At 51.7% G+C, this 12114-nt stretch overlaps 1 protein-coding gene across 6 annotated transcripts in view; it reads right to left on the reverse strand.

Moving 5' to 3' along the window:
- KSR1 (kinase suppressor of ras 1) overlaps positions 1 to 8411 on the reverse strand; it is a 171891-nt gene extending 163480 nt beyond the window's left edge. For all 6 annotated transcript variants that reach the window (XM_030799412.1, XM_030799409.1, XM_030799413.1 and 3 more), the window contains exon 1: positions 7875 to 8411. In XM_030799412.1, coding sequence (XP_030655272.1) covers positions 7875 to 8105 — 231 coding nt within the window. In that variant the 5' untranslated portion in view covers positions 8106 to 8411. The remainder of the gene's footprint in view (positions 1 to 7874) is intronic.
- Positions 8412 to 12114: the final 3703 nt, after the last annotated feature.

Consider the following 12114-nt stretch of genomic DNA (forward strand, 5'->3'; position numbering starts at 1 on the left):
TGCAAAACCTGCAAGAATTTTTCTTGTTGGTTTTTTTTTTTTTTTTTTTTTTGAGTCAAGGTCTTGCTCTGTGGCCCAGGCTGGAGTGCACTGGTGAGATCACAGCTCAGTGCAGGCTCAAGTGCTCCTCCCGCCTCAGCCACTGTAGTAGCTGGGACTACAGGTGCGCACAGCCACCCCTGGTTAATATTTTATTTTTTGTAGAGACGGGGTCTCACTATATTGTCCAGGTTGGTCTCAAACTCCTTGACTCAAGGGATCCAGGACAGGATAACAGGTGTGAGCCACCACACCTGGCCATGTGCATGAACTTTTAAGACAAACACAAGGCCCCACAAAAGTTAAGGTTTTCCCACCTAATTTCCAGGGGATCTTTTGGTGCAAGGATGAGAAGCCCTTAAAAGTACACAGACAACTCCAAAGATTCAAGACAGTTCATTCGGGCTGGGCCAGCCCACTGGGCAGACTGACCTTCAAGAAAGGCCCACCCGTGACATACACCAGATGGCTCTCCAAGAATCTCTCCAGTCCTCAGGGTCCCTAAGGCACTGGACAGAGCTAGGAAAGCAAACCCATTTGCTTCTTCCTGCAGAAAACCCCTTGAGGTCAAGACCCCACAATCAGACGAGGATGCAGTGGCTCACCCTCAGTCAACAGGCCACACTCAAGGTGGTACAATGTCTTAACCAAGGGTGTGGGCCTCCAGGTCTGACTCCCAACTCAGTGCTCCTTTAATAACCACCCTTTGTTAATTCTCCTTAACAGGCGTTCCTGGCAAGTCAGTTCTCCCTCAGGCCTTCAGTTTCCTCACCTGCAAGATGAGAGGGCTGGACCACATGGAAATTCCAAGACCCTTTGCAGCCCTAGAAACCCGCAGATCTACTAAATCATCCCCAAAGCCAGGCACCCCAAATAGCACTGTGATCAGTATTTGTAGTTAGGGATGCAACCAAGAATGCAGTTAAAATGACTTTCATGAGCCTCAAGTGATCAAGACCTCACCATATGATTATGTACTACCAAAGCTGATCAGTCCCTGGACAGGGAGACCTGAAATCCAGCCCCTCTCTCCGCTATCTTGGAGCAAGGAAAAGGCCTTCTTCTAATTGGTCAGCCCAGGGGGCCCCCCTTTGCTGCAGGTAACCACAAAAACCAGAAGCCACAATGCCTGACACTTATCCCAGAACCTCAGCCACAGGACCATGTCCAGCCACTTTTTTTTTTTTTTCTCTGTCATCCAGGCTGGAGTGCAATGGTGCAATCTCAGGTCACTGCAACCTCCACCTCAGCCTCCTGAGTAGCTAGAACTACAGGAGCGCGCCACCATGCGTGGCTAATTTTCTATTTTTTGTAGAGATGGTGTTTACCATGTTGCCCAGGCTGGTTTCGAGCTCCTAGACTCAAGCTATCCACCAGCCTCAGCCTCTCAAGGTGCTGGGATTACAGGCATGAGCCACCACACCCAGCCCCAGCCTCCTTTTAAGCTCTTGGACGTCAGTGTGATTACAGATGCAGTGGCAAATGGAAAAATGTATGAAGGCTGCCATTCCTGCTTAGGAGAGGGGGAGTTATGATGCCACAAAGATATTAAAGACTAGGACAGATATTAAATGTATTCATATACTTTGACCCAGCAAATCTCACTTGTAGGAAGATACTCGTTGCAGCACCATTTATAAAAGCAAGACTTGGAAACGGCCTGAATGTCCCACACAGGGAAACCAGTTAGATGAATTTGTGGTATGACCACACAATGCAGCCACTAATAGTGCTGATGCATATGTATATGTGCTGATATAGACAGAAGACATTTACAAGGCAATGCACATGGTATATGCCACAAATATACACCACATGTACATTTGTATGCAAATGCAGGAAGAATATACAACAAAATGTGCACTGGAATGAACTCTGAGAGGTGGCATTATGGGTGATTTTCACTGTTGTACATCTAGTACTTTCTTTTTTATAGTGAACATATATCATTATGTATTTTTAAATATTTTAATTAAAAGTAGAAAGTTAAAGAATATACTGTTTATCAGAGGAACTGTTCAGAAAGAATAAGACAGGTAGCCATTTAAAAAATTATGAGTAAACTGATCTCCAGGCAGCTTCTCCTTTCTCAGAATGAGACAAGCGTAGCGCTGGCTGCATCATGGTGCTGAGAGTCCTGTCTTTGAGGATGTGCTGGCCTGGACATTAGGGAGGCAGACCCAGGTCCGAACCCTGAGGCTGCACAGCCTGGGTGGCCACCAGGAAGCCCAAACATCTAGAGTTGAGCCACGGAATGCCCTCGGCCCAGCCCTTTTTATTATTGGCCATTTCCTTGGTCTCAGCAACCATGGCCCTGCACAGAATCTCCCCACCATAGCAACAGCTGTGGAGTTCTGAACATAAGTTCTCCAGACCAGTCAACCTGAGTTCAACCACCTGCTGAGACAGTCTCTCCATCCCTCTGAGCTGCAACTCCCTCATCTGCAACATCAGGATAAGGCCTTATAGCATCATCGTGAATGTTAAGGTGCACCATATGCCGAGAGCCTAGTGGAGTGCTCAACAAAGAACAGGTGATCAAGCATGTTCCTCATCTGTGTCTGCCCTCTCTACTCCAAGACCATTCCCCTAACCCCAAAGGCACCTATGCAGCTTCCCCCTTTAATTAAACGTAAAAAAGAGATATCAACCGGCCTATTCTGAAAGGACGGCCTTTTTAAAAGGCACAGCTTAGAGAGACTTGGCCACAGGCTTTGCTGCTTCTCCCCAGCATTGCAGACACTGCCACCGTGGGCCAGCGTCTCTGCATGGTCCGTCTCCAGACACATCCAGCGGGCAGGAGTAGAATACCTGCGGTGCACTTTCCTGGATTTTGAGGCAGCCCAGACCACTCCAAGAAGAGGAAATAACCCTGACGTGGAAGAAGGCATTCCCATAGCTGCAGGCAGCAAACCATACCTCCTGGCACCCACATCAACCCAAGCTGCAGATCTGATAAGGCCTCTCTCCAGCACCACCCAGCCCTCTCCAGGCTCACAGCCACTGGGGGTCCTGTCCCCCTCCAGGCTGCCTCCGAGAAACATTTGAGAGGCAGGTTTCACCAGGGAAAAAGTTACCCAGGTGAAAGTGGACACAAAAAGGGCCAGAGCCCCAGCTCTGTATCTCTTCAGAGATGGCTGGAGCCACTTGGCCAGAGGGTTACAACTGTGGCCACAGAGCAGAAGCAGAGAAACGCCACACTTCCAGACAGTGGCTGGGTGGGAAAGCAAAACCAGGTTTCAGTCTCAGTTCTGCCAGGGACCTGTGACTTGCGAGAAGTCCCCAAGACTCTGGGAATATTTCCCAGAAAACCAGGAGGTGGCTCACACTTGTAATCCCAGCACTTTGGGAGGCCAAGGTGGGTGGATCACTTGAGGCCAGGAGTTCAAGACCAGCCTGGCCAACATGGCGAAACCCTATCTCTACTAAAAACACGAAAATTAGCTGGACACAGTGGGGCATGCCTGTAATCCCAGCTATTCAGAAGCTAAGGCAGGACAATTGCTTGAACCTGGGAGGCCGAGATTGCAGTGATCTGAGATCATGCCACTGCACTCCAGCCTGGGTGACAGAGTGGGACTCTGACTAAAAGAAAAACAAAAACAAAAAACAAAACAAAACAAAAGCAGGAGGTTGGATGGGCCAAGGGTTCAGTGGGGTTCCCAATGCAGGGTCCTGAAAGCTGTGCTACTAGAGTCATTACTGTGCCCTGCCTCGCTCCTTCACTAGACTAGAAGTGTCCCTAAATCCCAAAGACTGGGAGAGTAGCCCACCTACTTCAGAGCCCTTGCTAGGTGGCCGCCAGCCAGGTAAGCACATCAACAGTAACTAAAGGTCTGTCCAGGGAACGTGCCTCAACACACCCTAAGGACCCAATCTGCAGGCATGCCACCCCTCCCCTCTCCCAGCAGTTCCATCATCAGATGCTCCTGGGAGGCATAGGGAGAGCTCAGGTCCCCCACACAGTGGGGCACTGACCTCTGCCATGGCAGAGCTGTGTGAGGGCCAGGCCTCTCTGACCTTCCAGGTGGCAGGAGGGCCTCCCCTCTGACCCCTTGCGGCTCCAGGGCAACTGCTCAGGAAAGCAGCCCAAGGGCAGAGACTGTACCTACCACAGTTCCCAGCATCACCTCCCCCAGCAAAGCCTGACTCTGCACCTACCACAGTTCCCAGCATCACCTCCCCCAGCAAAGCCTGACTCTGCACCTACCACAGTTCCCAGCATCACCTCCCCCAGCAAAGCCTGATGGTCAAAGTCCTTCAGCCCCTTTCTCCACGCCAGCTTGCTTAGGAGGGATTTTTCTCCACAAGAACACAAGATGGGGAGACTCAGCATGGCACAGCCTGTCTCTGAAAAGTACTAGTAGGCTGGCAGGAAAGGGCAAGTCACAACGTCCCTGGAACATAAATCTCCATGAGGCAACATGTGTCTGCTTCCACACACCCTTGTCTCCCCAGCACTGGGCAGATTCAAAGGAATAAGGTAATTATTATTGGCATAGGTTGCAGGCCCAGGTATGAGGCAGGCCAGGTGCCCCTCCGTGAGCACATCTGGGGCATAAGAACATTCCCGTTTGCCTCGGTGGAGTTTTCAGACCCCTAGGGGGGTCTAGCGGAGACAGAACACAAGGTCCTGCCACGATGAAGTAGCCTCACAACTTCTGTTTACAGATTAAGACCCTGGTTTCAGATTGTGCCTCCCACCCTTTCTATTTAGAGAGGGAAAACCTGTATGATGAAGACTGCTGATCTCCAGGAACGTGTGTGAGATTGAGAAGAGTCAGGCACACTGCTGGGCACATAGGCAGCAAACGTTAAGTCTCAGCTCCTTCTACCCTTTCCCATCCAAACTGGACCACAACAGAGAAAAGCTATTCCCGGACAACCAGACACGCTGACCCCCCAACATCCCATCACAACCCGATTTCAGGCAGCAGCAGCCCATCCCTGGTCAGGGACCTCCACGGACATTTCACGTGCTGCCTCTCCCACTGAGTGTTTATTTAATGAAGGCCAGAGTGAGCTGGGGCTCCTAAGATTCTAGCTAAGTCCGATGCAGTTGCACAGGCCAAGCCCTCCAGGTCAGATCCTTCTTCAAAAGCCAGGAATCCAGTGTTGCAAGCAGTCTCTGGGGCCATGGCCTGGTGTGTGGGGAGCCCACAGAACAGGAAAGAACGCTGGACTGGACACTGCCACTGGCCTGCCTGGCCCCAACACATGCTGCTGGGGGTGGACGGCCCCACCCAGCTTGCTGAGATTGTTTCCTGGCTTGTGTCACCCACCTATACGAAATGAGAGGCAGCTGCAGAAGTACCTTTCCCTAAAATCCAGATTTACTGAACCCATAAAGTAGGGGTTAAGTTTCCCTAGTGAGGGTCCAGTAGGGGTTAAGTTTCTCTCCTGGTGGCCTATGCCATAAATGCTACTGGACCCTCACTAGGGACAGCTGCCAGGCAGACTCTTTTGGTAGTAACAGCATGGACTGACAGACAAAACGCTGCAGGTGTGAGCAGTCTCGTTCCTGTTTTACGGACAGGAAAGCTTGAGATTCAGAAGTCATGGGACTTGCCTAAGGTCACACAGACAGAACCAGGCCCAGTAATGAAAGCCGTGGGGCTTCCTGCTCACCACGCTGCTCCTATGGCAAAGATTCTTATAATAAACTTAACCCCTGTTATGGGTTCAGTAAATCTGAATTTTAGAACCATTCTTAAAGAGGGTTATTCTTAAACAAGGGTAGTATAAAAACAATCACAAACATTTGATTTCACCCAACCAAGTCTCCTTCTCTAACCTAGAGAATTTCGAGCTTCCAGAGCCCTCAGAGATCCACTCCAGCCTCCTTGTTTTGCAGGTGAGGAGGCTGAGGCCTCCGGGGTGAAGTGACTCATCTAAACTAGCTGGTGGCAGCCCCACGGAATTCGCTCCAGGGGTCTAAATTCCCATCCCCAAAAACAACCCAGGCCCTGCCTTTTCAGGAAGAGGAGTGAACCCGAATCCACATCATGGTGGGAAGAACAGGGAGCTGCAAATCCCCTGTGGGCCTTCGGATGGGTTCTCTGCTGCCAGGGATGATCGTCTAAACAAACACTCAGGAGGGAAGCCACTGAATAAACCAGCTCCAAGACTTAAATAGCTGGATGCTCTGGGGTGTCATGAACGCCACACCGCCATCAAAATGAGGGACTCCGGAAGTTAGGGTAGGACAAAAGGCCATTCCAGAGAATGCACAGCAAGTGGTTCTCCTATATACACACTCTGGAAGCCAGGAGCACTTCAGAGCAACATGGGGACAATCCTACAGAGGCCGACACAGAGAGCATTCTCCAAGCCCAGCAACACCGAAGTCCAACCACGCACACTCTGCCAGACAGCGACCCCTCCTCCCGGAACTGAGCCTCACAGGCCCCCTATTGTGTCAGCTTAAAAACTGAACTTTGCTGAGCAAACACACTCAGCTGTGTTCAAAAAATCAGTTTCTCTCAATACTTGGAAAACTGCAGCATGCATGCAGAAAAGCCGGTTGTAGGGGTTTTGTTTGTTTTTTAAGCAAAGCCTTGGTCAGTACAGCTTTAGCCAACTGTAATAAAAAATAATAATACCCAGCACTGACTGTATTCTTCCAACGTCCTGTGGTTTTATAGCTAAAACTGAGGGAGAGTCACCCCCGAGCATTTGGGATCAAACAAGGATTCAGGCTTGTGGCATGCCTGGAGGAAGGATTGGTCTTGTAATAATTACCGCGATCACAGAGGGCCTTATGACAGCTGGCAGAGGCAATTAGCAATAAGGGGCGGGGGGAGGGTTTAGGGGGAGGAGAAATTGAGGATCTAATAAAACATCCCCAGACCTGCAGGAGGCCAGATGTGGCAGGGCAAGATGGTGAGAGGTTCCTTCTTCAAGACGGGGCAGCTATTAACTGGTCTGACGATTCACCGCCCCATCCCTGGCCAAAATCACATTCGGAATCCACCAGTTGCCCTCATTTGTGTATGGACAGGGTGCCCCAACAACCCTAGGGCTGGTTTTTCCAAATCCTTCAAATACTTCCCCAGCTATAATTTGAGAGAGGAAGGCCCGCATATCTTATTTCTTCTTTACACTCCAGGCTGTCTCCATCAGAACCCCTTAAACAGTGTCATCTTCCCACCAAAGGCTTGCTTCCCAGCATAATCCTTCCTAAGCCAAAATCCAATCTTTGGGGGGAAGCAGGGGGAGTCAGCGGGTAATTATTAATACATTTTAAGCAGCGAGCCTCCGTGGCAACGTGAAAGGAAAGCACCAAACGCCTGAATAGCAAAAATGCAGTTTCAGCAACACTTTTTGAAAAGGCAGCAGACAAGACCTGGGAGGAGAGGAAAGGAAGGGACAGGACGGCGTCTGGGGCGTGAGGGGAACAGGGGACGGCAGGCCTGCGATCACGCTTCAGGGGAACCTCCTCCGTCACCCCGACCCACGGGTGCTCGACTCAGTCACACGGGGAAAAGTCCAGGTTGTGACTCAGTGGGACAAAGAGTCCTGCGGCCCCGCAAACTGGAAATGGGGTGGGGGCGGAGAAGGGGGGGAAGGGGATGCCCGCGCGCAGCCCACCCCGCCCACGGGCCCCTCGAGCCTCCATCCCAGTTCCCACCACGCACCCGCCCCACAAATCCTGCCCAAGGTGAGGGCTGGTCCCGAGCCCTCCGGCTGCCGCATCAGCGAGTGCAGGAGGGAGGGGAAGCCTCCAACGGGGCGACGCGGGCTCAAGGATGCAACTCGGCCAGGAGTGAACTGGGGCCCGTAGGGAGGTGTCCGGGCCGCTCCTCGAGCCCAGCCCGGGTCCCCGACCCACTTACCTCCAGGGTCCGTATCTCCTGCTGGGTGAGGTCGTTGGACACAGCGCACTTGGTGCGCAGCCCGCGCAGGCTGCCGATGGAGATGTCGATGAGCTTCTGGAGCTGCCCGCACTGCTGCAGCGCCCGGCTGGCCGCGGCCCCTGCGCCTCCCTCCGCGGCCGCCGCATCTCCCCCGCCACCGCCCTCCTTCTTCTCTCCCATCGCCGCCGCACGCAGCGCCGCTCTATCCATGCCTCGGCATCGGGGCCGCGGCGGCGGAGGCGGGGAGCCCGGGGCGCGGGCGCCTCGGCAAGGAACCCCCGAGCCAAGACAGCTAGACCAGGAGCGCCCCTCGGCGCTGCCCGAGCCGGGACGCCGGTAGAGCCGGCCGCTGAGTCTGCCGCTCCCACCCTCCCAGCCGCGGCGGCAAAGCGAAGGCCGCGGCGACCCAACGGCTGCGGCTCCCGGAGCCTTTAAGCGGCGGCGGGGGCCGGGTCAGGGCAGCCGGGCATGCTGGGACTTGTAGTCCACGCGGCGCACCTGCCGCCGGTCCCCGCCCTCGGGGTCCCGGACCGCGCCCGCGCCGCCCTCCCAGCCCTCCTCTCCCCTCCCCTCCCGGCGGCCGCGGCGATGCAGGCGGTGAGGGCGGGCCCCAACTGGGAGCCCCGAGTGGGGCTGCTTCGCGCCGGCTCCTCCCCCAGGCGCCGAGAGTCGGGGGAGCAGCGTCTTCCCGTCCGCCTCCGCCCCCCACCGGGCCTAGGAGCTTCCCACGACCCCCGGATGGGGCGGCGCCCCCTGGACGCCTGGCGGGTGTGCGTCGCGCAGTTCCTCAGCTGCGGCCCAGCCCTGGAAGATGGGGACCAGGGAGATTCCAGGATTTTTATGTGGGTTTAGGGGCTGCCATCTAGTGGGAAGGGGCTTACAGCACTTCTCCTGTAGAGCTGGCTCACAAAGCGCTCTACTCTGGACTGCCTGCGCCAAAAGGATTGCTCAGGCTTGGAGAAAGACGAAGAGCTTTCTTCTGAACCGCATTTACCTATCAAAATAAGTGTCCCATTCCTCCGCCATTCCCAACCCACCAAGCCAGCCCAGACACGGGGGACAGCACACTGAATTGTCGGTGGCTTCGGAGCAAGTGGCCAGGACTAAAATTCTCACTCCACCACTGTCTAGGGTGAGACTTTGGGCACGTTCGATTTCCTGTGAACGCCTGAGTCTCCTCATCAAATAACTCTTTCATAGGGTTCCTATGAAGAATGAGTTAATACATGTACAGCACCTAGATTGATTACTGGCACGTGGTCGCTGGATAAATGTTAGCAATTCTTACTATCTAACCTCAGATCTGAATGTGGCCCTGGACCCAAGTAGTGGCCATGGAGCAGTACAGTGCTGCCAAGGACTGGTAGTCCTCTGTTCTCTGTGCCGTTCTGTGCCTCCTAACCCAGCAATCAAGCCTCGACCATCTGTTCACCCTCCTCTCCCATTAGTTCATCCCATGTGTTCCATTATCTGGCAAAACTGAAAAACCAAGTCTCTGATCAAAGCTCCCACACCTTCATGCTTTCAACATCTGTCAACCAGAAAAAATGTCTCCCCTCTGAATTTTCTCTTGTAAGCTGCTTGATTGCAGAAGCCACTAGCTATTGTACCCTCTTTATAGTGCCAGATACAGTGCATGGCACACAAGAAAGGCTCCAACGTGCCTCAGGGGCTCTTTCAGCAGGTCCTACGGGTTGCTTCTTTTACCTCTCAGGCCAACCGAGGGTGTGTGTGTGTGTGTGTGTGTGTGTGTGTGTGTGTAGATAGTTGTTCTTTTGGTTTTGTTTTTGTGTTTGAGGGTGAGAATTGGACAGGAGGTGGGATCCAAACATTATAGACACTAAAACAATTAATACTGGATGGCAGTTTATATTACACCTTCCTTTAATGTTTATATTACACCAGCCTTTGAAATAAATTAAGGGCTGGGCACTGTGGCTCACGCCTGTAATCCCAGCTTTGAGAGGCCAGGGGGGAAGGATCACTTAAAGCCAGAGTTCGAGACCAGCCTGGGCAACATGGCAAGACCCTGTCTCTAAAAAAAAAATAAATTTTTAAAAATCAGGTCTAGAAAGCAAAACTATAACTTTAAAATTTGTTTTTGCAAATTAACCCCTCCTCGAGATTTTCCAAATGCAAGGAGGTTCCTCCCTAACCCCTGGCCTTTCCCATTGAGAGTCATTGATCCAGTCCTCACTCAACTTATAAAAAGACCCCCTGCACGATATTATGAATTTCTCAACCTGTTACCTTAACCCCACCCGCGGGACTCCTTGCAAAGTAGTAACTATTATGAAAGGGAAACTAGCTGTGGTTCTCAAACTTGAACATGCATCAGAATCACCTGGAGGGCTTGTTAATTCCCAGAACCATGGACCTCACCTCTATAGTTTCTAATTTTGTAGATCAGAGGACAGGGCAGGAGAATTTGCATTTCTATCAAGTTCTCAGGTGGTACTGATGTGGTTAGTCTGAGCCCAGTCTCAAGTCTATGCTTCGAGAAGCCTAGGTACAGAGGAAGGTCAGTGGGCAGAGAACTATCTCAAGGGGCTATCCACAACCCAGCCTGGCTGGTTCAGAGCCTCTGTCCAGCAGCCAGAGCTGCCAGGCTTGAACGACTCACTCATTCTAACGCAATTCACAAACGGTTTTTTTTTTTTTTGAAACAGGGTCTTGCTCTGTCACTCAGGCTGGAGTACAGTAGCAGGATCATGGCTCAGTGCAGCCTCGACCTCCCAGACTCAGGCGATCCTCCCACCCCAGCTTCCCAAGTAGCTGGGACTATAGGAGTGTGCCACCATGCCCGGCTAACTGTAACTTTTTTTTTTTTTTTTTTTTTTTTTTTTTTTAGAAATGGAGTCTCTCTACATTGCCCAGGCTTCTGGTCTCAAACTCTCGGGCTCAAGCAATGCTTCCCCTTCAGCCTCCTGAAGTGCTGGGATTATAGGCGTGAACTACCATGCCTGGCTCACAAGAAATTTTCTGGTAAGTGCCTATTTATTCACTTACATCAAACTTATTGCCACGGGGGCCTGGTCATCGCATTCTCCCTCTAGGGCCACTTTATGTGGGAAGTCACATCCTGAGAAGAGCCACTGCCAGCTTGTGGCATTCATGCCCACCCATGTCACCACAGGGGTGATGTCAGAGCCTGAGACTGGACAAAATGCCAGCTCCGTGGTTACTCTCCCGCCAGGTTCCATGCAGCGAGTCTCTCCTCTGTGGATACAGTCTTCCCTCTGATTATCCAGAGCATTCAGCAGGCCACAGCTTTCCTTCCTTACAGATGGCCTCCAGCCTTCTTGCCTGGATTTGAGTCATCTGTCAGCCACGAGTTTACAGAACTGCCACTTAGAGGTGGAGAAACTTTTTTGTTTTTGTTTTTTGTTTTTAAGAGGCAGGGTCTTGCTCTGTTGCCCAGGTTGGAGTGCAGTGGTGCGAGAAAGCTCACTGCAGCCTCAAACTCCTGGGCTCAAGCCATCCTCCTGCCTCAGCCTCCTGAGTAGTTGGGACTACAGGTGCCTGCCACCGCATCTGACTAATTTGTAAATTTTTCACAGTGACAGGGTCTTGCTATGTCATCTAGACTGGTCTCAAACTCCTGTTCTTGGCCTCACTCTCCCAAAAGTGCTAGGATTACAGGCATGAGCCATGGCACCTGGCCGAAATAAGGATTTTTAAATAATCCCTTCATTCATCCTTTTAACATTCAGTAAGCATTCATGAAGTGCCACTTACATGGCAGGCCCTGTTCTGGGCTCTGGAAAAGAGTAGTGAACAAAACGAAGATTCTTACCCTTAGGGAATTTATGCTGTGGTGAGAGGAAACAGACAAGCAGATAAATGCACAGTGTGTCAGTGGTAACAGGTGGTATGGCACTGCAGGGAAGGGGACAGGGAATATGGCCTTTACGACTTTGAATAGAGCTGTTTTAGAGAGTAGGGTAGTCAGCTCTGTCTCTGAATCGTCGTATGACCTTTGGCGAGTCTTATATGACCTCGGGCAAATCTCCTAATCTGGTAGCGCAGCTTCTTATTTGCAAGATGGTGATAATGTTTTATGAGGACGAACAGATTATATAACACAAAGTAATGGTCATAAAATAAGGGTTCAGCATATTTATTTATTTGATAAATATTTACTGTATGTCTACTGAAACTTCCAAATGCTTAACTCATTGAACTATGCATTACTTTCCTCCCCGCCTTCCAGAATGAA

This window comes from Nomascus leucogenys, chromosome 19, assembly GCF_006542625.1.
Source record: "Nomascus leucogenys isolate Asia chromosome 19, Asia_NLE_v1, whole genome shotgun sequence".
NCBI lineage: Eukaryota > Metazoa > Chordata > Mammalia > Primates > Hylobatidae > Nomascus > Nomascus leucogenys.